This window comes from Erythranthe guttata, chromosome 12, assembly GCF_056151865.1.
Source record: "Erythranthe guttata isolate IM_541 chromosome 12, IM_541, whole genome shotgun sequence".
Classification (NCBI taxonomy): Eukaryota; Viridiplantae; Streptophyta; class Magnoliopsida; order Lamiales; family Phrymaceae; genus Erythranthe; species Erythranthe guttata.
Genome location: NC_142544.1, coordinates 11,338,349 through 11,362,996, shown reverse-complemented (window position 1 = coordinate 11,362,996; position 24,648 = coordinate 11,338,349). Strand labels below are relative to the sequence as shown.

The following is a 24,648-nucleotide window of genomic DNA, read 5'->3' as shown; positions in this document are numbered from 1 at the left end:
TTAAATATACCCTTCCTCAAAGAAGCGGCATCGTGCTCGAAGCCATTCGCTTGACCATGTCCCCCAATCTATCACCCGTTTTGTCAAAGAATGTTCGCATCATTTCCATAACCTCTGTTTCAAATGGCTCTTTTACCAATGGACGTTTCTTCGATTTTTTCTTCATCTTAGATGTCGTAGTAGAGTCTGCTCCACATTGTGACATGAAGTCCGATGCATCGTCGTCATTCGACAAGCTAACAAAAGGGACATAATCCTCGCCAACAGACATATGTTCTTTTCCTTTATCATTTTCCATAAGGTCATTTACAACATCAGCCAAGACTTCCGCATTTTCACCTGTCGCTCGATCCTTACCAAATATTGTTACCCAATCTTTATAAAACGGCCACGCTTTGTACCTCATTGTTCGAGCTCCCGGGTCGCTCTATGTTTTATGAAAATTAAATATTATTGCAAATAAAACAATTCAAATGTAATATTAATTTTCAAATGTAATACTAATGTTACCTTGACGTATTCGATCCAAACTTGATCATCGATAACATCTAAAGTGTTAGAAACATCGTTCCACCCGAATCCCAATCGAGACAACATTGTACTCAACGAGCCGTACAACTTTTTCCACACATGAATCTTGCTATTTATGTGCGGATCAGCCTTTAAACCGGTCAAGGGAAATGATTGAGCCATGTATTTTTCTAGTATACCGAGAAATCTGGTTTTGAAGCCGTTGTCTGATTTCCATCCGCGGATCACAATCTCCTTTAGTGCACCGATAAGGCATTGCTCTTCTAGAAAGGTCCAAGTTCGACGAGGTGTGCTTAAGCAGGCCTTCTTGCTTTGGGATCTTTGCGTCGATGAACTAAATTCCATTATTCCTGAAGAACAAAATATTATATGTGCGAATATTACTAACAACATAGTACAAACAAATAATTTCAAAGAATCACATGAATCATTTGGCAAACATTACAATCATACATATTCCAATGCACAAAAATAAAAACACAGTCAATAGAAAGCCAACGTATATGATTACGTAAAAGCTCAGTCATATTATATATTTAACGAGTGGCCAACCACTCATTATACATGTTCAAAGCTAAATTATCCCTCCAATCAGTCCACTCTTCGGACGCCTCGACGTTTTCTACGACGGGTCCTTGAAAGTGGGAGTCACCGTCTAAAATCTCGAAAGGCACAAATTCGTCTTCGGGATTGAAATCCATATTAAGTCTGATGAAGTTATGCAGAAGACAACAAGCCATGATGATACGATTTTGTGCTTTGATTGGATAATATGCAAAATTTCTAAGAATGCCCCATCTTGATTTAAGCAAACCAAACGCCCTCTCGATGATGTTACGTGCTTTGGCATGTCTCAAATTGAAATATTCTCTATGATCTCGTGGAGCAGCTGTACCAGTTCCGAATGCTTTTAGATGGTATCGCTCTCCCCAGTACGGAGCCAAAAAACCATCTCCGTTCGTATACCCACAGTCAACCAAATAGTAATTATCTGGAATGGATAACATAGTAATATGATATTTGATCATTAATGAATTAATTAAAAATTATTGTTATTTTAACATGTAAAAAACGTCTTACCTCGAGGGACCTTTAGCCCGTCAGGTCTAGAAACTGCATCGTGAAGGATCCGACTGTCTGCAGTAGATCCTTCCCAACCAGTTAGCAAGAAGACGAAGTTCATGTTTACATCACAAACGGCAAGAACATTGACTGACACATCCCCCTTTCTATTTCTATAACGCGGTTTGTCATACTTAGTTATAGAAATAGATTGGCTTGTTATAAAACGTCTGTCACATTAACGTATGTCCCGTCTAATGCGCCTAACGAACCCTAGCATTTCATTTGTGAAATCGAATGTGAAATTACATAAATAAATAACATGTCCAATTATGATATAACTATGTATTCAAAAGAGCATAAACAAAAAAATTACAATGTACCTTAAAATAATTCCACCGCTCGTCATCACCATCTTCGTCTATAGGTTCGGGGGTTACAAGAAATAAAGTGTGCAACTTAAGCACAACTTTCAAAACTTTATTAAAATACTTGCTTATGGTGTACCCTGATCTTCTAAAATTAGTGAGTAGGACGACTTATTTTTCATGGTGAGCCAAAACATACAAAAATATAGCAACTTGTTCTTGAACAAGGACATTTCGTGTTGGTTGGAGTCCACCAATATTTTCTAACAAATAACAGAGCGATCAAAGGTGTCTATGTTCATACGTAGATTATTTCTACGAGTGACATCGCTCGTGCCAACAAGATATCGCATGTGATCAAGCTGGTGGGGTACATTCATTTTCAAACTATATCTATTTGAAACATTTCTGATTTGGAGTCGCCGACGACGTTTTATAACAAGCCACAGTTGAACGAAGAGCATTAAAAACATTTTGATATCCGATATAATTTCGTGTAATACCACAATCAGTTCATCTTCTTCGTACGGCATATTCGTTAAATGAAAAATACAATTAAACAATTTGAATAAGTCAGGCAACAACCCAACACCAATGCTCATCCAACACAAAGTCAAATAAGAGTACGAGAAAAAAAAAAGCAAACAAAAAACAAAAATAAAAATAAAAATGTCATATACAGCTCCCAAACAAATCTCACCATACACATCTCATACATTCATATAACTCCTAAACACATCTCAACATACACATCTCTTACTCATATGACCAAAATCAACAATTGTGAAAAACTGTTCAACAAAATAAAATTCGAACCTCGAATTTAATAACACACACTTCACATATCAAGCATACACTGCAATTTAAAATTAAAAAAAAAAACCCTAGTTTAAAATTATATACACAGACATCACATTGCAATTTAAAAAAAAAAAATTAAGCATAAATAACCTAATTTAATTGAACCACATCTGAAATTAGAAAACCACACCTTATTGATGGTAAATATGGGTGAGAAATCTATACATGGGACGAAATCTCTATACCACAAGATGCGTCTCCAACTAACAAGCTTCCTACATTTTGGAAAGTAAATTCAATACGTATAATCGAATGGGAGCAGAATTTAGAAAAGAAAATTCAAAAAATTAGGGGCAAAGGTGTGGAACACTCCATGGGTCTGAAGAAGTGCACATTCTTACCTCGGCAAAATTAGGGCAACGATGAATTTACAAGAATAAAATCAGTCATATTTGTACTCGGTAATGTGGTAAATAATATCTCTATTGATGGCTTTTTTGGTTTTTCAAGTATAAATTGCTGGACAAATTACATTATCCCAGCCCCTTAAGGGCCCTTTTGCTTTTGTGGAAAGGATTAGTATGTTAGTATAGATTAGATAGATTTGTGGTGGAGATGATAATTTAATTTTGCTATCCTCTTGTTTGCTTTTTTTGAGTAAATTTGTGTTGACAAATTACTCACAAGTTTGGTTTGTGTGAGATAATATAATTATTGACAAATATACCAAAATGACCTTTTTTATATGAATAATAATAAATTGTAATATAATATTTTCATAAAGAATGAAAAAACAAAGAATCGATTTCTCTACTGAAGAGAGAAATCTCGAAGTCGACGATTTCTTTCATTTTTTTGTCGATTCTGCTCCGACCTTAATACATTTGGAGATGAGCTCTGGGTCAAACAACGGCGTCGGTGGAAGCGCGTCTCACAAAACCTTCCGTGAAGACAGCTTTACCCCAAACGATTTTGGGTTATGTGGTTGCAATTTGAAGATGGGTTTGCAAACTTCTTGGTCAGACAAAAATCCTGGGCGTCGATTTATCTCCTGTCCTCGAAGAGGTGTAAGTATTACGAATTTCTCTTGTTGTTGTTCAATTATTTGTATTTTGGGTTGCAAAAGTATTAGGGTTTCGATTGGGTACTTTTTTTGTTTACGAAATTGCAGATCTAATTATATTGGGGATCTTTTGACATATAACTGTTATAATTCAAATGAAGTTGTTGTTCATATTGGTGGTGGTCTAATTTGGTATTTTAATTCATTGATGGTACTTTTAAATGTGGATCGTTTTGTAGGTGCAAAGTTGTGACCTATTCAGATGGTACGATCCTCCGATGTGTGACCGATCAAAACTGATTATTCCCGGTTTGCTGAAAAAAATCAATAGACTCGAAACTCAATTACAACTGGTACAACAGCAGCTAGTAGATGCACAATTTAAGAAAGTGGTTCCAACAAGTAAGCACTCTTACTTACCTACAATAAGGGAGGCAATACTTGTTGGGTGTATAATTATATTTGTTTATTACATGTGCTAGTGTTGTGTACTTCGTAGTTTTAATATGTGTTCTTTGTGAAATATTATGTTCTGTGACACTGGTGTGGTGAGTTTTGTGTCTGTTGTTGTCTATTGTTGTCTGTTGTGGTTTATGATAGTTTATAAATCACAATATACTTTAATTTAGATTTTTTAAATAAGGTGCATGTATTGTATGTATGACTGTTCGCTGTGTCTTTTATAAATATGGTTTGAATTTATGTTGTTCATTTGTTTTTAATAGGAAGAATGGATAAATATAGGATTTGAAACCGGCACAATTTTGATGACTAATTAGATATTTCACATTAGAAAATTTGCCATCTTAGGCTAATAATAGTAATGGTATACTCCATTACTACATCAAACTTAAAAAACATAAAAGAAAAAAAGAAAACACATCCTATAGTAGGATAGCAGAAAAAAAAAAAAACAAATTCTAACACATTAGTAGATATTATAGTAGACCCCACCTAATTTTACATCTCATTCGACTCAGCAACCACTTCTTCCCCAGCTTCACCAACATCTTCCCCAACTTGACCAGATATGCCTTCCATTTTTTCATGGCCAGGTTCTTTTCTTTCATGACCAGATATGCCTTCCATATTTTCATTCACAGGTTATTTTCCATCAACAGCTTCCCCCACGCCCTTTTCTGACCCTTCACTGTCTTCCCCGTCTTCAATAACTAGTGGCTCATTTTCAGAATACCCCGTCATGCCGGTGAAGTCTATTGGAGCGACATTCTTAATATGAAATATGATCACGCATGTGTCGTAAACAGGAAAACCGTTCACACGAAACCAACGTTCCTCCCATGTCTCCTGCATAAAATATTCATTAACCACCGTTAGAAGAACATTCATCCTAAAATACAATTTATAAATACTTTCCCGAAATAAATACCTTATTCTCCTTGGAGAATATAACCATGTCGACTGCAACCTTTTTCGTGCAAGGATTGAACTTCACTCCGGGCTTCGAAATGTACTTTAAGAACGCATAAAACCGCTTTCGAATGATATGAACTCTTAGTTTTACATCTTCAAACGTGATTTCATCTAAAATGTAGTCACAAAGCTCCTTTGTAGCGCGGTGTAGGACGCCGTTGAAAACCTCAACTGTATCTAGGGTTTCCAGTTGAATGCAATTCTCATGGATTGCCTGCATCATCACCAAGTCGTAACTTAACGGCCATTCATCGGAGTTGAAGAACCCATTGATTATTTGATTTCGTGTTTTCGGCATTTTTGTTTAGTTTTAATTTGTTTTTAATTGTTTTTACAGCCTGCCGTAAATATGGGTGGATTTATATGTTTATATAGGTAGAAAGGGAAGCATGCATTTACTCTAGAAATGGTAGTAGATGAGAGGTCATTCAAATATTTATTGCAATGCACTCTTATTTACGTTTCGTAGAACTAAATGACTGCAAATTGCCTTATTTGCACATCAGCCGAGAGCTTGTTCTCCAATGCATGAATTAATGCCAACTGTCCGTATTCTTTATCCTTTCTGGTAAGCTGAGAAGTTTCAATAAGTAATGACAGCATGTTCTTAATTGTTGGAATAAATTAAGTAGTTGGGATTTATTGTTTGGAAAAGGCTTGATGTAAAATTTAAGAAAAGACATTTACCAACCCATTTGTATTGATTGCTAATAATATAAATGCACTTTATGTGAATTATTTTATTAATAAAAAGGGAAATAAAATGTATAAAGTATGTGGTAATGTTCATTGGCTATTGAAGCATGTATAATATTATGGCACCTAAAAAACAGCCAATATTTCGAAGGGGAGAGTTCTTAATGAAAATAAATTGGGTTGAACACATCGAAAATATTTTCATTGACTTCATGGTCGTTGAAATGCAACTTGGTAGCTTTGTTTCGCTTGACAAAACAGATGGCTCTTTGTTCCTAGCACAAGACATGTTCACAACGAAGCACAGACTGTTTTTCTCCGAAGATTTCTTGCTAAAAAAACTCGGCCTCCTTCGTGATCGTTTTGGAAACTTCCAATGGTTATTGAAGTTACATGGTGTGTACTATAATCCGAAAACCAACATTGTAACTGCTGCCGGTGTAATATGGGATTACATTTTGAAGGTAAACAAGAACTATATATAATCACCATCGATATGTAATATGTGTGTAATTGCTATGTTTTTATATCCTTTATTGTAGGAGAAGTATTCTACATACCAATACCGTATATCCGGTGAAACAAAATGGCAAGAGTTATCGATTCTTTTCCAAGATATTTTGGACTATGCTCAACCTTGTCCCGACGTTGTTGTACTATCGTCCGATAGCGAGGGTGAACCGAATGAAGAATACGTGGTGGCTGTCCCAGAAGGCCCTGTTGCAGAAGCTGAAAAAGGTCTAATTTTCGTGGTCTATATTTCGTCTACTTCGGAAAAGAGTAAGGAATTCAACATTTCCGACTATTTGAATTACTACTCTGACTCCGAGGGTTCATCAAAAACAATTTATAGTGACGCGAACTCTTTCAACTGTGCTGCTGCCGGGATACGGACCCACCCAAATCCGAGTCCAAAATCTGATGACAATCGAACTTATCCAAAAAAAGATAAGACAGCTACCTCTATTTGTTCGAATAACCCGGAGGTACGAGAGGACTGTTCGATGAAACGGAATTCCAATTTTCCAATCGGCATTATTTATATAAGTCTAGAATATTTCGTGTGTGTGTTGTTTTGTCCTTTTTTTGGAATGAAATATATTTTAATGATTGTAAGCACTTTAATTTCCAAATTGTATTATTACGACAGTGCAGTTTATTTTGGCATCAATATGTGTTCATTGGTCTTCTAATATTATTTCGTTGCTCCTACATAATTTTCTTGATCTACCTTGTTTATTTGTTCTATTGATGATGTATAACAAAAACAAATAGCTGGAATAATACATTTCACAATTACTACATCAAAATATTTGAACCATTAATACTACAAAAAGTATTTAACATAAACACACTTCACCAAAGATTACCACAAAAAGTGAGCGAGTGATAAGGTTTTCAAGGTTGCTCGTCGCCTATACTACATCAAAAAGTGGCGATAACACACGTGGGAATAATATTTTTACGATTACTACTAGTTTTCACATTTTTTCATATACTTTAATTTAATAACGCCCTTGAAAAATCATCGCCACCATTAGCTCATTGTGTTCGTCGTTGACACTGAAGAAGATGTCCATGTCCTTGGCCGTTTCACATAGGACCTTCGTCACATGCAATTTGTCCTCGCCAGTCAAGTATTCGAACGAGCTAAGTGCATCGAAAACCTTTTTCCTCGATTCCGACACATCGAACTCAAAACCAACCCTTTTCACAAGGCGCCCCAATTTTTCGTTGGCTTTGTCCAAGAACTTCGCCATCATCTCAACCAATTGAAGGTCTACGTCATCGCCGCGGGCCCTTTTCTTCTTTGTTTTTCGAGTGGTTTTAGGGCTGGTTGCACTCTCACCTCCGGTAGACAGAAATGAATTACTGTCACCATCAAGCGATGCTTCTCCTAAAGAAACATTTCCACCACCAACACTTGTCGGTTCTTTTCCCTTCGAAGAACCAATTAAGTCATTCACAGCTTCAACGAAGGCCTCAGCATGCTCCCCAGTGGCCCGGTCTTTGCCAAATATGACAAGCTAGTCCTTGTAATAAGGCCATGCCTTGTAGCGCATAGTACGGGCAGCTGGGTCGGTCTAAAAATTTTAACGTATTTTATAAGTTAGCAAATGTCATTAAATGCATACTTTTTATAATTTATAATAACATAAAGTATACCTTCACGTAGTCATTCCAGGCCTCATCGTCTTGCACATCAATCGTAGATGACGAGTCATTCCAGCCGATACCACTACGTACATCATTGAACTCAATGAACCGTAAGTCTTTTTCCAAACATGGATTTTGGAATGGATGTGGGGCTCAGTCTTCAAGTCTGTCCCGGGAAACGACACAGACATCGCACCCTCTAGTGTAGCAAGATAACCTGTTTTGAACCCGTTATCACATTTCCACCCACGTGCAACAATGTCTTTCAAAGCAGAAATCAGCATTTGCTCTTCTATCAAAGTCCAAGTCCTTCGTGTGATTCCCCATTTCCCTTTCGAATTGGAGTTTCTTTAGGACATGCTAGTTCCCTCCATAACTAATATGAATGAAAAAATCACAGATTTTTAAAGCACATAAAAATAAAAATACCATTTAATAAAATAAATAACACACAAACAGTTGAACATTACAAAGTCATGGGAAAATAAATTTAAATAAAATTACAATTCATAAAATAGTCCAAACCATAACAATTAACAGTTCGAAATAGAAGATGGTTCTACTAATTACTACTACGCCACTCGTTATACATGTTATTCGCGAGATTGTCTCTCCAATCGGTCCATTGTTGGGATGACTCAACATTTCGTATGACTTCGACACAGTTTGGAGTATTTTCGTTGGTTGTAATAAATTGAGGAACAAGGGCCTCCACGGGGCCGTAGTCATTCGTAGTCCTTATAAAGTTGTGAATTAAAGTACAAGCCATTATAATGCGGTTTTGAACTTTGATTGGGTAATATGCGGTACTCCGAAGAATACCAAACCTGTACTTTAAAATTCCGAATGCACGCTCTATCACGTTACGGGCTTTAGCGTGTTTCATGTTGAAATATTCTTGGTAGTCTTGAGGTGCAAGTGTGCCTACGGCGTAGTCTTTAAGATGGTACCTAACATGCCGGTAAGGTGACAAAAAACCTTCTCCATTAGTGTAGCCGTTATCAACGAGATAGTAGTGACGTATAGGTTGACATGATATTGTTATTACGTAGTATTTCATTTGGGATTCTAAAAGAAGAATTATTAAGGTTCTTACCCTTAGGCACCCTTAGCCCGTTAGCCCTAGTGACAACATCACGAAGGATTCTACTATCCGCGGCAGATCCCTCCCACCCCGTCAACACATATACTAAATTGAGGTTAACATCACAAACAACAAGTACATTAACAGATATATGTCACCCTTCGGATTCCTATACCTTGGTTTGTCAAGTAAGGAAACTCTAACATCAACATAAGGGCCATCTAGAGCACCGAGACAACCCTAATCACGTGGGAAAAATATTGCCATGGATGTTATAAAACTTATATTAAGAAAAAATGATAATTTGAAGGAAAATATGCACCAATAATATGAGTGTACCTTGAAGAAGTGCCACCTCTCATTATCACAATTTTCATCTATAGGTTGAGGGTTAACCAGGAGGACATAGTGTAATTTTAGAACAGCCTCTAACACCCCATAGAAATGTTTGCTAACGGTGAACCCAGATCTTTTGAAAGATGACCGGACAACAACATTTTTCGTATGATGACCCAAGATTTGTAAGAACATAGCTACTTGTTCGGGTATTTGGACATTTCTTGTTGGAAAAAGACCACCAAGATGTTCAAGAAGGTAACAAAAACGTTTGAAGGTGTCCAAGTTCATTCTAAGATTATCATGACATGTCACATTATTAAAACTCAGAAGGTCATTCAAATTGTTCATTTGAGATGGTGCTTTAGCAATCAAACTACATGATCTCGGAACATGGGCTGAACTGGTGACACGACGACGCCTCACAGACAAATAAAACCGAACAAAAGTTACTATGTCAAGCATAATATCATCTATTACTTGATTGAGTACAACCGTAACCTCTTATTTTCTGGTAATATCCATCGACCCAAATGACAAGGCTGTTTTCAAAAAAATCATTCAGAAACAAGAGGGATTCAGCAAGAATAATGACACACAAAGGGATAATTGGTGATATTCTTTCGCTTCAAATTGTGGAACAAATACAAGAACATAATTGTCGAAAAAACCATCAAATAAGTAACAAATGTCATACTACAATCAATTTTTCACACTCGCAGTTTCAAGATCCTTAAATAGGCGAGGCCAAAATACAAAAAACACATTAACAGACACCCACGAACAAGAACAATATTGTACCAAAATTGCAAAAACACGAAAAAGTTGGGATGTATAGGAAAATCCATCACTAACCTGGCCTGATTCCAAATTGGGAAAATCAGAATTTCACCTTCACTTTAGTCGATCTTCAGCCACCACTGAACAAATACAAAAAAAAAAAAAAACAATGCACCGAAAAATAAGATTTGTGTGTTCAATGTGTTGACGGAAACAAATAGATACAGAACTCAAGAGTGAAAATGAATTTCAATTTACGGGAAACAAATACGTATAGAACAAAATAGTGAAAACGAATTTCAATTTACGGGAGATGCTTCACCAAAAAATCACCAGCTAGGGTTGCCAAAGTGGGAATGGGGAAAATAATGTATTTATATGTGGTTGATTTGTAATTTTCGCCACTACTCGGGGCTTTTTGGGTTTTTCACAGAAAAGATATGAATGCAGATGAGATGTTAATTGCGTGGGCCAGGACAGAATGAGGAGGGATTGGGCAATCTCACCTTGGAGGTGAGATACGAGAATCATAGAGTAGTGAGATTTGCTTGTGGGACCCGCAAATAATCCACACACTATAAAATACAACCAAACAATTAATACATTGGGAGTATTTTATGTAGGGTAATAATATACGCAGGCTAAATTAAACATTCAGACACTTTTTTACCATGATTTTTTACCTTTTTACCATAACTATTTACCTTTTGTACTATTCACACGAGGAGATGAATTTTTTTTTTATTCATGTGCTCGTGTGAATTTACGCGAGCACTTGGCAAGTGTTGCGTAAATTCACACGAGCACATTAACAATTTTTTTTTTAATATTCTCTCGTGCGATTTACACGAATAGGTGGCACCTGCTCGTTTAAAATCACACGCGCTATTTAATTTTTTTTTAAAAAAATTCTAAAAAAGCTGTTTTGTTTTTTTAACCCACTCGTGTGATTTCACACGAACAGAGAAGGTATGCTCGTGTGAAATCACACGAGCAGAACGTCTCTGTTCGTGTGAAAACAGGTGAGCAATTAAAAAAAAAAATTAACAAGGCCTGCTCGTGTGGATTTACACGAGCGCAGTGGATGCGCTCGTGTAAATTCACACGAGCAGGCCAAAGTCCGATTTTTTTCGTTTTTTTTTCGGATTCGTAATCTACATAACAAGAGGATCGTAAAAACGTAAAAATGACCTCCGATCTGTTGACGATTTGCACAGGCTTTGCGAAAGAAAATCGAAAGGTTGAGAGAGTTTTTGAGTTTTTTCACTTTTTGTTTTTTGAAGAATGGTAAAAAATGTGTCTGACTGTTTAATATGTGCCTGCACAAATCATTTCAGTTTTATGTATCTCACTAGATCACTCAAAGCAAAAGGGCCCTAAATGGAATCCCCAATCATGTGTTTTGGTGATTGGGCATCGGGCCAGCAGTCTATCCCGGATTTCACTCCGGTGAACCAATGGATTGATTAGGGGTGATTGTATTGTTTATCAATCCTAGTCATTCAAACCAATAGAGGCCTAAAAGGACTAATTTGAATCGGGATGAAAATGATTTCCAAAAATGTCATTACTTGGAGCTACGGGTAGTTTTTGCAAAAAAAATCATCATAAACACATTTTTTAACCTTCCAAGCCCTAATTAGACCCCTGCTAAGGAAAACCAGAGTGAAGTATGCAATCTATCATGTTCATATAGAAGATACATTCATATGAGTAATCCTAATCTTGATCGTTGCGGTAAAGTGTTGTTTCTTCTGGCAGCGGCTGCTCTTTTCTCCACTCACACCGTATATTGTGATGCCGGCGGCGGTGAAGGAACGACGGAGGTGCAATGGCAGATCCTCTCGAAATTAAACTACTCCTCTCAGATTCTCCTCCATCCTCGCCTCCTTCTCTTCGTCACTCAACCATGTAATTCATAATAATCACCCTTTTTCTCTTACATTTCTGGTGTCTATGTAAATTTTAAATAGTTACTCTTCTTTTTGAGTATATCTTCCATTGTTATCAATAATCCTATGCGTATTCATCTGGTTTTTATTGTTAGCCATTGAGCTGATTCTCCGAAAAGAGGCACTTCAATATTTGGATTGTTGTATGGTTTCATGTTATTTACACTACCCATCAGGCTGGATAATGGAAATGTGATACTTTGAGTAGCCTCAGCTGAAGAAGATTTTCATAAGGGCGACTAGGAAATATTTAGCTCTAAAATATTTTTATTTCACCCTAATTTTCCCCGAAATCTTTGTTTTTACTAACTAAGATTGCGCCTTTTATCTTTTAAGCTGATTTGGTCACATGTTATTTTTTGGCATTTTTCATGACTTTATCCTCTGCCTAGGGTCTGGTGAGTCGAGGTCCATTATGAAGGAATTAGGTCATGTTGTTGGAAATGATGAAGCGAGATTTGGCACCTTGAAGCTTATGGTGTTATACAGAAATGCAGAGAGGATGTTGGCAGACGCACTTGGTGCTAATGATGGAATAACCATTTTCTACTACCATAATTCCATATCTTATAAATATCGAGGACGACTTCGAGTGCAAAACATATTATCCTCCGTGGACTATGTTTCCTCTCTTTCATCTGATGAACTACCTCTTAAATCTTTAAATACCCAAGAAGAATTGAAAGATTTCGTTTATTCAACTGACAAGGCCGTACTTCTCATGGAATTTTGTGGATGGATTCCAAGGTTGATGGCTATGGACAATTCTACAACTCAAAGTATTTTGGGTATTTTATTTCTCTATCCTCTTACTCTCTTATTTTTCTTATTTTTTTTCTGTTGATGTACTTCATTTGCTATCATGAATGCTGTTAAAAGACTTTTCACTCTCTCTTCTATATACTGTACTGGGCCTTTTCATCCTTTATATTGCGTCACTTTTTTGATGAATTTGCAAAAATACCTTTTAGAAAGAGTTTTGTGCCTTTCTCATTGTAATACTTAATGTGGAATGAAAAGAAATTCGATCTACTACACGCACGCCTACTGTTGAAATGAGGAAAAAACTTCTTATGAAAAGAAATCAATCTATCAACATAAGAACAAACGTATGTTCAGTTCTCTCCTTCCGTGATGCTGACAAATGATTAAACAAAATAATCATCCAGGACAAGGTTATCTTGGAGCAGACATCAACAGAGAGAGCAATGGAACTGTTGCGGCAAAAGATAAGGAGAATAAGAAGGTGGATGGTATTTCTTAATTCTCAACTTTATGAAACTCACTAGATTAGCGTTGCAAATTGTATGGTTGGTAAAAGTCTATTCTTTGTTTTTATATAAATAGGGTGTGGAAGATGACAAGTTCAGCTGTGGTAGTGACAATGGATTTAGTGGAATACCATGGTCGTCTCAGTTTACTCATGTAAATAGTAGTATTGTGAAGGAGACAGAAAATTTGACATTTAGTGCTGGAGAATCCTGTACTATGTACGAGTTTCAACAATTTGAAGCATTCTTACCAAAGTTAATTAGAGTTGCTAGAGAGTTCTTCTTACCTCCTGAAGGGCGTAGATTTGCTGTGGTTCGTGACAGATCACTTCTTCCATTGCTAAATATTGAAGAGGCAGGTTCATGGTTTATGACTGTTCATTTTGCCGGATGTCCAAGTTGTTCACAAATTCTTAAAAAAGTTGATGATCTCAAAACTGTTCTGCAAGCCCAGCCCTCACCCGTTTTAGAGGCAAGTCACCTAGCACATGTTATTCAGTACTCTACCTTCGTAAATCTCTTAAAATTTAATATGTTCTTGATGTCTTTTAAATCTTAAACTGTGCATTTAGTAGCTTGTCATTTGGAACTAAAGAAATCACAATTTTATATGTTTTCATCCAAATACCCTCCCTTCTCGCCAGACCAATCAAAAAAAGCAAAAAAAAAAAAAAAAGGTCCACCAAATGCCCCACACACGTGACTCCATGCACCACATAAGTGAAATCCAGCTAATGTTGACGTCATTACTCTTTGAAAAGTTAATGCACTGTTTTAGGCAGATGGCTCCATATTTTAGTGGAATGGAAGGAGGGGGAATAAAAGTGAAATCATATGCACATTGTCTTTATGTAATGCAGTTATTACCCTTTCATTGCACTCTTTTTTCATAATGATTTCTATACGATTTATGTCTCCTTTTTCGAAGTGTGTTCACTATATGCTTATAGATACTCTTTCTGCATTATGCAGCTGGAAGATAATTCACAGGGATTTGAGGCTGCTTTACCTGCAAAAAAACCTACAATGCTTCTTTTTGTTGATAGGTCATCTAACTCGAAGCAAATAAGAAAAGAGAGTCAAGAAGCTCTCAGAATGTTTAGAGAGTTTGCAAAAGAGACTGAGATGTCAAATCAGATGCATGGGCAAGCCATTGTCAGGCCTGACAACACAATTGAATCTAACGAAGCAGCATTGGAACGTCCTAAAATCCAGCCTTTTCCAGCATCACAGAAATTTATTCTCAAGGATAAGATGTCTATAATGATAGTGAAAGAGGGCCAACAAGTTACTGTAGAAAATATGGTGTCGGATTTGCAAGGTAAGTCCGTGCATGAGATCTTAACTTATGCAATGAAGGGAAAAAAGGAGCTAAAATTAAGTTCATTGGCTAAGGATGCAGGATTTCAACTTATATCAAAAGATTTCGATATTGACGTTGAATCGTTGTCATTAAATAGTTTGGATCAATCTAATCAAGTTTTAGGAGAAACACATGTGGAAGACAGTCATGCAACTGCTCCGACAGATAAGAAGCAAACGCCAGCTGTTATTTCCAATAGATTGCATGAGGAGTTACCCTATCCTTCTGATGTTGAATTTATGTTTCGACACAGAGAAGATGCTTCAGATATAAGTGGCTTATCATATGTAGAATCTGAGAGCGTTCATCATAGTACACATATAGCAACTGGTATTGGTCAAGGTTGGAATATTGGGGAGACAAGACACCTAGAAATAGAGGAAAATGACCAACAGAAACATTTTACAGGCTCTTTTTTCTTTTTAGATGGTCAGTACAGATTACTTGAAACTCTAACTGGAGGATCGAAGATTCCGTCAGTTGTCATAATTGACCCAATTGCTCAGAAACACTATGTCTTAGCTGAGCGGTCAGTTTTCAACTATTCTTCGCTGTCTGTTTTTGTTAAAGAATTCCTTGCTGGCAAGCTTCTTCCATATATCCAATCAGCTGCTGCATTTCCTAGCTCGAGAAACGCTCAAAGGCCACCATTTGTTAATCTGGATTTTCATGAGACGGATTCTATTCCTCTAGTTACATCGCTTACTTTTGCTGAGCTGGTTCTCGGAAATAATTCTGATCCCAGGAATTCAGGCCATTCTTGGGATAGAAATGTATTGGTTCTTTTCAGCAATAATTGGTGTGGATTTTGCCAGAGGATGGAACTTGTTGTCCGTGAAGTGTACCGAGCAGTTAAGGCCTATGCCAATATGAAGATAAATAGTTCAAGGAAGGAGATATTGACTCTGGCGGATGGTAAGAAGTTCATTTTTACTGCATGATATCATTTTTGCAGATTAACCTTGATATGTAGAAGGTATTTTCATCTCTATATATGTGGAAGATGATCTGTCTTTTAGCTGTAGCAAATCTAGTATGGAGATTATAGAGAGGAGAACGGGAGATTGACAAATAATAAGTTCTGTCAGATAAAATAATTCACATAGCTCCAACTAATTGTCATTGGCATATTTCAATACCAGTAAACATTTATGAAACATATTTATTGAACTAAAGAATTTACAGGAAAATGTTGCACTTATATTAACATGTTATCATAATAACCAATTTAAACATTTATGTAGGTGATAAAACCTTAAAAATTGAAACATAGGATTGCTTTGGATTGCTTTCAACTGTAAATCCTCGTTTTGATTTGTGTTCATGAATGACTCGCAATGAGTTAGAGTAACTAGGAAGTCGGAGGCGTGTAGAGGCCTACACTCCTATCTGATGTTAGGTTTCAGGGAGGCAATACGATACACCTCAAAATAGTTACTCTGTCAATATGTTAGTTGTAGGCCTCAAGTCTTCCGCTTTACGTAAATGGGTGAATGATTGTGTGAATATATGCACATATAGTTTTGTACGTGTATGTACTTGCATTAGGTACAATATAATCTTGCAGTTGGTAACTTAAATTTATTTAGGACGAACTTCTGTAATGAATTGAAGCTTTTGTGATTTCTTCGGCATTTTACAGCGAATATTGAAATGTAATTGCAATCCTCACATAAATGACTGGGCTAGGCGATGGAAATACCCTATCTTTATAATGAACAGTAAACTAAAATTTGATCAGCTTTAGCTTCTCAAATGTAAAAATCTCACAAGAATTTGGCTTGAGCTATTCAAGGGAGTTATTGATGGTAATGATAATTGTATGAGAGAAGGTTGCAGTTGCGTGCACATAGTCACATTTCTTTTTTCCTCGTTGGTTCTTGTATTAGTAGTATCAATATTCATAGTAATGAAATGTTACTATACACTGATTCTGATCGTTGGCTTAGATATGTGGCAGAGCATGTTGCAGATGTTGTATTGAAGCTCCCCCTTATTTATATGATGGATTGCACACAAAATGACTGCAGCTCGATCATAAAACCAATACTGCAGGTACGAAACATAGGTTTACATATTTAATCTTGTTATGTAACTACCACGTTTCACTGACCTTTTAATGGCAAGTGACCAATATGACTCCCGAATTGCATATACTTCATCGTATGTTTATTTGGCATTTATTTTGTCCTTATTTCCATCGACCGTATGGTAGAAAGATTTTGCTTGGTCAGAAAGATGTTATATAGTTGAAAAAATAATGCTGCAGCCTGCAGATTACAATGTCAACATTCAATAAAATTGTCAGGCTGATGAGATAAACCTGTCGAAGAATTACGGAAAGGCTAATATGGTTTTAGTTTGTGTGATGATGATAGCTATCTCTATGGTAGAAATCATAGAGATTTAAGATCTGCATTCCTATGGATAGATCATCTATACTAGGAAAAGTTTGGTTGGATAATTATTAATTAGATAGATCTTGGTACAAGACCATGCATCGACTACTTTCAATATCTTTAACGGGTAAGGCATGAACCATATCAGAAAGCCCACCTTATTTGATGACTACCCACTTGCCTGGTCTAAATGGCAAGGTGCCTGATTCTAGTCAATTACAGGCCTAGCAGAAGGATTATGTATGCAGCTACTTCAGCTGTGAAAGACATGACACCGCATGTGTATTAGCAACCTTAGGGAAACTCTGACAACTTTGTGATGTCAGTATTACATCATTTAGATAACCAAACCCCCAAAAAACCAACTGCAGTTTAGCCATTCCTCAAATTATAACTTTGGCTTTCAAATTTGAGAAGCCAAAGTAGTGATTTAACAAACTTTTTAAATTCAAATTTCAATATTAAATTGAAATATAGATTTTTGATATTCAATTAAACTTAATTATTTTATACAGTTATAACTTAATCTTTTTTAAACAATATGCGTTTATAATTTATAGTTTATGTGTGCATATAGTAGAATATCTTTTGCAAACTATTTTAAATTTCTGTCAGCTAGTTTTGGGCTCCTAAATCCATGGAATTTGGATCCTAGTGGCCTTACTCGTACAAAAAACAAACACTTCCCTCTAGCCAGCACAGAACAGACACTAGTAGGTTGTGCCTCTCGACCCTGTGGACTGATTCCAATTTGAAAAAGGAAGTCATTCTGTTTACCAGAAGTAAGAAGCATGGTGAGCCAGTCCTTAGCCAATTCAAGATTAAATATTAAAAAGCATATATATAATAGATGTATAATATTATTAGAGTGAGTTATTTAAAGTGATGTGTCAAAACTTAAAATATTGTCCATTTGTTATATTATAACAAATAAACAATGTGTTGGAGCTGGATTAATCCACTTCGCACTTTTGAGTCGTCTTAGAAAATATTAAGCAATGGATTTTCAAAGAACACTGTCCACCTGTACAAATTGAGACATTCTTGTTCATGGGCGAACGGAAATATTATCTTATGTTGTAAGAACAATACAGAGAATCGTTGACTGTGAACCAAACCAGCAACCTTAACCCATAAGGAAAACCACCCAATCACAGAAAGGATGAAGGAAATATTGATCCAGAAGAGCTAGTTACGTGCACAAGAAAGGCATAGATGGAATGAGAATGAAGTTGAGAAGGATTTAAACAATGTCGCTGACTATTATCAGGACTATGTTTTGGCCTAAACCGGATGCAACTGAAATGAGATTCCAATCAGTAACCTCTCATTGCTTCCTGCGTGCATGCCTTCACATTCTTCATATATATATATATATATATATATATATATATATATATATATATATATATATATGTATGTATATATTTATCTGTGTGTATGTGTCGTGTATGGTCAAGTCTTAAGTTTGTATTGGAACTCCTAATAGGTATAGATTTTCCTGAGCGTATAGAAAACTTACATCAGAAGCCTAATATTAATTTTAATTTGAGCTTACTAGATCTATGCAAACTGATAACACTTTAGTTGAATTTATATTTCCAATGCGTTCCTCATTCAGCTTGTTATTGTGATGTGCTTTGAATTTGCAGAGGGAAGTTTATCCACTTCTGCTGTTATTCCCAGCAGAAAGGAAGAACAACACTGTCCCTTATGAAGGAGATGTTGCAGTATCTGATATCATCGAGTTCCTGGCTGCTCACGGGAGCCCTATTCTACAACGTATCATGTATAAAAGTAAGTTTTGTATATTAAAAGTTGCTTTGTCTTTTCGTTTTTTCGTGTTATATATGTATTGATACATTGCAAATGTCAAATAGGTCAACTTCCAGCACATGTCTTATAAAATGTTTGTGAAAAAATATATGTTTTTCACCAGTAGTCCTAAATACTGTGTTGAAACTCACACAATTTAGCTGTTTATATATTAGCTGACTTTATTGGAATCTATTGTCCTTTTTTCTGCATTAGATTTTGTACGGGACGAAAATTCAGTCTCCGAGAGTAAGAGCTTGCACCATGACGTTGTATTCCAAGACAGTCTGCAAAACGTGGCAGTTAAATACCCGATGAACAATGCTCAGCTCTCTGTTGGTTCAGAAGAAAGGCCTCAATTGTCTGTTGGTTGTGTTCTAAGTGCAACAGAGCAGCTTATAGATGTTCACCCGTTTGATGAATCCAAAATTGTAATAGTGAAAGTGGATCAAAGCACTGGATTTCAAGGTCTAATATTTAATAAACACATCAGTTGGGATTCTGTTGAAGAAGAATTTGAGTTACTGAAGGAAGCACCTCTCTCTTTTGGTGGTCCAGTCATGATGCGAGGAATGCCGCTCGTTGCTTTAGCACACAAATCTATGGAAGGGGAGCAATACATGAATGAAATCCTACCAAACATTTACTTTATCGATCAAGTTGCCACACAGAGCCTAATCGAAGAAATTAGAGTCGGAAATCAGTCAGCTAATGATTGCTGGTTCTTTTTTGGATATTCGAGCTGGGGTTGGGAGCAACTGCTTCATGAGATTGCTCGAGGAGCTTGGAGTGTAAGCAAAGGCGACGCGGAACAACTAGACTGGCCATTGACGTGATTTTGCTACACACACACGAGTTTCTTACACTATGCCAAAAAAGGATGGCATCAACAAAGGTAGATGCTTTTTGTTTATCAACTATTTGGCTCTGTGTATTTTAAATTTGTGCACTGTCAAACTTTTCTTTTACCCAACACTAGTACTTTTACCTGTGCGCTGGACGGTGGAATTTTTCAAACGTAAATGAAAAAAGTTAGTTTAAAAATAAGATTGATACTTTTATGGGGTTGTCTAGGGTCCGAGAGGGCTGTACTTCTCGGACCGTAAAATATTTAATCTTGTACGTCCAAATTAACTAATTTTTAATCTCATCCATTGATTTTTTTGTACGACCTAGTACGACACTAGATTAGAAAATTAAAAGTACGAACCCAGTAATAACACATCGTACACCATTGTACACACATCGTACACCATGTGAATTACTTAATTAACCTTATAAAATTTAAATTAAAATATATATTAAGAAATATTATGATAATCATAATTAATTATCAAAATTACACGTTAAATAAATCAAAACCTCACAGATGTTCTTCCCCAAAATCAAAATCCCTAACTTGACAAGGAGCAGATTGAGAAACGCCATCAAGCATATCACATTCATCACCTTCATCTCGCCATGGAAGTTACGAAAGCATTTATTTTCTGGCTGTAAGTGGTTATATTCTGGCTGCTGAATCAAACTCTTCAACTTTGCGCACCCCACCTCTCTAATAATCTTCTTGCCGAGAAATCAAAGATGATTTCTTCGTACTTTGAAACTTTAGATTGGTTGAAGGCTGAAGCACTCCACTTGTTCGATGAAATGCCTCTTAAAGACATAGTCATCTTACTTTGATGATTTACTTGCGGTCGATTGCGAAAATCTGGATACGGGTTGGAGGCTATTTAACGAAATGCCCAAAAATAATGTCATATCACGTCGGTCGACCCATATCCTCCTATTGAAGAAGAATTGAGTATTGTGTGGTATAGTGCTAAAGTTTCGATGTTTTTCTGAGTAGGTTTTGAATTTTTAGTTTCTCGTGGTGGAATGATTGAATCTGTACCATTTATTTTGGTGTCGTTTGACAAATTAAAATTTCATTTTGGTTCTGAATTGTTCTGATTCTCTTTGTTTACTTGGATTATGCTTGAACACGTCTTGCTAATGATGCCAATGCATCAAAGAAAGGAGGTGAGAGACAATTCAATGATTTGGCTTTGTTGGTCTCTACCGTGGATTTATCGTGTTACGTGGATTGTACTTTGGTATCTATGATTATTCGAAGCTGGTGCTCCTAACTGAATCGCTGCAAGATAGTATTTCACTTTATGAAGCAACTAGCTTTCGACCTTCTTGAGTTGCTGCTCCAGTCTGCAATTTTTAAGTCGGTGCTCCTTACTGGATTGCATTTCTATAACGTTGTGAATTTAAGAAAGGGAACTTCAAGGGCAGGCCCCTTGGTCGGCGCCAATTCTTAGCCCCATAGAGAGATGCCTATCGTTTTTAGTTTCATTTTGTACATGAAGAAGAGCATGACGAAAATCCTGAGTTGCAAGTTAAGGAGATGCAATTAATTGATGTTAAACTCGTGTATGATTTTTCTTCTTACAGTTTTCACACGTAATTAAAGAGTTCATAATTTTCCATGTTATTTTCTTATAAAATATTAACCATGAAGTAAATATACCAAGTACTTCTCATGTTTGGTCTAATATGAATCTGAACATATATGTTGTTTTCATTATTACATTCAAAAAATTGTTTGGTTAAAAGTATTAAATTATTTTTAATATGAAAAATGTTGATTTCCCAAAGAACAATAGCAGGAAAATGACAAATTAAGGTATTCAAATTGAATCTTGATCTCTTAGGTGTGTTGTGTACTTGTGTGTGCCAACATTCTCTTACAACCTTGTGTGAGAATGTGAATTGTCATCATCTGTGTTTCTCTGCAAAATAGCAAAATCTATATAGGCTCACATACAATATAGAAATTAAATTAATATTCAAAACAATGTTGTAAGAAAAGAACAAAATTGCAGTACATGAGTTCATCTTATGAGCACAAAGATCATAAGCAAGAAGAACTCAAGTACAACTTAACAGCTGCCAGATGTCCAAAATAGCTTACGCCTACCATTAAAGCATGAATTAATGAGGTTTGCAACCAGGCAAAACAACTTTGAAGCAATGTGATAAAAGCTGAAAACTTCTTTCCAGTCAACAAATCCATCACCAAATCAAATCGTGAAGACCAAAATCAAGAATGCATCTGCACATAAAATAGCATCATAAGGACAAATGAATCATTTTTCTACAACAAGGTAAATGCATAAAGAATAATAATTAAAAAAAAAAAAAAAAAACTCACGAATTATGCTCATAGTTCGATATGTTTCCATCTGACCACAAAATAAAGGGTACTAATTGTTAGGACGGCCATCATTTTTTTGTTTCAAATTTATGCATATAGGGAAGAAAGGAACAGGGAATTTGAGACATATTTGAAATCAATAAAAGAACAGGGAATTTGAAGATAGATTTGAAATCAATATGGTTTTCGAATTATAAATTTACACTTTTAAATAAAACGATGATAATTGGGACTTGGGAGAGGCGTAGGGAAAAATATAAACTCGTCTCGAAGAATCAATATTTTGAACTAATTTGAAAAGGTTACCCACGAAATTTTTGATACCGGATAAGGGTTCTTGATTTGATGACGGGAGAGGGATTTCTGTAGAAGATGATATTTTAGTTTATTGATTTATGATAATTATTATTCTGTCGTCAAATTAAAGTAATTAATTTATTAAGTATGAATTTAAAATTAAGTTTCAAATATGAACTAAAATGGGCTTTTATGTAATTTTATATGTAACCCATGTATCGTACTTTTATTTACTGGGTTCATACTTATCTTATGTGGCGCAATTTTATTGGAAGATTACGGTCCGAGAAGTACAACCCTCTCGGACCCTAGACAACCCCTACTTTTATTACTATTTATACTCTACACTCCAAGGTTCTTGATTATGAACTACAAGTTAAATAAGCACAAAATACATAAGAGAAGAGAAGAAAAATTAAACAAGCGCAAAATTTGTTACAGCCACGAACGAACTCACTTTACTTTGTAAATTAACATCAGCTGCTCTCTACAAACCAGCGATGCAAAGTTGCACAAATCTAGGCAAAACCAATGTCATTAGAAATTATACAGCTACAAAGAACTCCTATAAATCACATACAACCAAGATACCTGTGTTGCACAAAAACTCATTCAAAACTTAAAAAAATCTCATATAATTTCATCACTCACTGAAACTCTTTTTGTTTAACTTCTCTAAACACAACAAACAACTAAGTCATCCATTCTCTAGTTTACAACTCATCATAGCTGGTGGTTTTTCCTCATCGAGTCAAAACAAAATAAACCCAATACAAATAAGCGGAAAATCAACATTTTTTAATATCAAATGAAAATAACGTTCTTAAAATCTTATACATAACTTCCAGAGCACATGGCACCATCGTTTTTCCTATAATTTTGAATTGAATAGCGACTGAAAATACATATCAAATCTTAAAGAAAGGATGCCATGAGAAAACAGATAATTCAAGTAAAATGAGGAAATCAAATTATATAAAAAAAAAATGAAGAATAATTAATTCATTGATTAATGTAACATATATATATATATATATATATATATATATATATATATATATATATATATATATATATATATATATATATATATATATATATATATATATATATATATATATATATATATATATATATATATATATATATATATATATATTTAAAAGATATTAGGAAATTTGTTTTGCCACATTTAGTAATCTTTGAACACAACACTTATTTATACGTCTTTTATATTTAGTTAAAACAATTTTACAGAATAATATGCAGATGTAAGGTTCTTACAACTATAAACGTAAAGTCCATTCAGTCAAAAATCATAAGCAGCGAAAGAAAATTTTAATAATATAACAAATCACTAATACGTTAACAAATTGTACAAGTTTACAGAAAATAAGAATTACAAGTCTAATTTGGCCCCATTCATTGACAATCTTTATTTTTTTAGGCAAATAGTTGGTATGTGCAATATATAATAAATTTATATAAACTGAATAATGTAGAAAAATTAAAAATCACTTAGAAATAATATTTTTATGTGTCAAATTGAAGAATTTCACAAGGAGATAGAAAACTCCATTGTTGCAGAAGGAGGGAGAGTTTGTTACAGAGAGAAAGAGAAACTAATTTTTATAAAAGTTAATTAATTTACCAACGGTAACAAAAAGTTGGTTTATATACATGTCTTTACACGTGTAAAAGAGAAAACGCTATTTACTAAACTAATAAAAAAAACGACAATAGCATGTAACACTTTTATCTGTGTTATAGCAAAAATAAAATTGTAAATATAAATATTCCAACATCCCCTCAAGATGGAACTGGAGAATAAATGTTATTCAAGGCCATCTTGGACAAAGTGAGAAAAAAGAGGAAATGGTATTGCTTCGGTAAAAATATCATCAATTTGATCGCGACTAGGCACGGGCATAAGTCTGACAATACCACGAGTAACTTGTTTCCGGATGAAGTGGCAGTCGATCTCAATGTGTTTCGTTCGTTCATGAAAAGTTGGATTGGAGGCAATATGAACTGCAG

General features: G+C 35.3%; 3 protein-coding genes across 6 annotated transcripts; 1 reads left to right on the top strand and 2 right to left on the bottom strand.

The window, feature by feature from the left end:
• Positions 1 to 923: 923 nt before the first annotated feature.
• Positions 924 to 2,840, bottom strand: LOC148766453 (uncharacterized). The gene is made up of 3 exons (XM_088827090.1): positions 1,977 to 2,840; positions 1,612 to 1,866; positions 924 to 1,522 (listed from the first exon to the last, which is right to left on the bottom strand). Exons 2-3 carry the CDS (start codon positions 1,712 to 1,714, stop codon positions 1,068 to 1,070), a joined length of 558 nt encoding a protein of 185 aa, XP_088683216.1. The 5' UTR covers positions 1,715 to 1,866; positions 1,977 to 2,840; the 3' UTR covers positions 924 to 1,067.
• A 1,684-nt stretch (positions 2,841 to 4,524) lies between these two features.
• Positions 4,525 to 5,586, bottom strand: LOC148766452 (uncharacterized). Its single transcript, XM_088827091.1, has 2 exons — positions 5,216 to 5,586; positions 4,525 to 5,133 (listed from the first exon to the last, which is right to left on the bottom strand). Exons 1-2 carry the CDS (start codon positions 5,555 to 5,557, stop codon positions 4,930 to 4,932), a joined length of 546 nt encoding a protein of 181 aa, XP_088683217.1. The 5' UTR covers positions 5,558 to 5,586; the 3' UTR covers positions 4,525 to 4,929.
• Positions 5,587 to 11,781: 6,195 nt separating this feature from the next.
• On the top strand, positions 11,782 to 20,156 carry LOC105955754 (uncharacterized). 4 transcript variants are annotated; one of them, XM_012979547.2, is made up of 8 exons: positions 11,782 to 12,223; positions 12,657 to 13,052; positions 13,434 to 13,510; positions 13,612 to 14,007; positions 14,508 to 15,813; positions 16,859 to 16,953; positions 18,950 to 19,094; positions 19,329 to 20,156. In XM_012979547.2, the coding sequence occupies exons 1-8, from the start codon at positions 12,022 to 12,024 to the stop codon at positions 19,946 to 19,948; spliced, it is 3,237 nt and encodes a 1,078-aa protein (XP_012835001.2). In that variant the 5' UTR covers positions 11,782 to 12,021; the 3' UTR covers positions 19,949 to 20,156. The 4 variants fall into 4 exon arrangements, with proteins under 4 accessions (XP_012835001.2, XP_088682195.1, XP_088682194.1 ...); XM_088826069.1 differs by having other exon boundaries at positions 11,852 to 12,223; positions 13,434 to 13,517; XM_088826068.1 differs by having other exon boundaries at positions 11,857 to 12,223; positions 12,657 to 13,043.
• Positions 20,157 to 24,648: the final 4,492 nt, after the last annotated feature.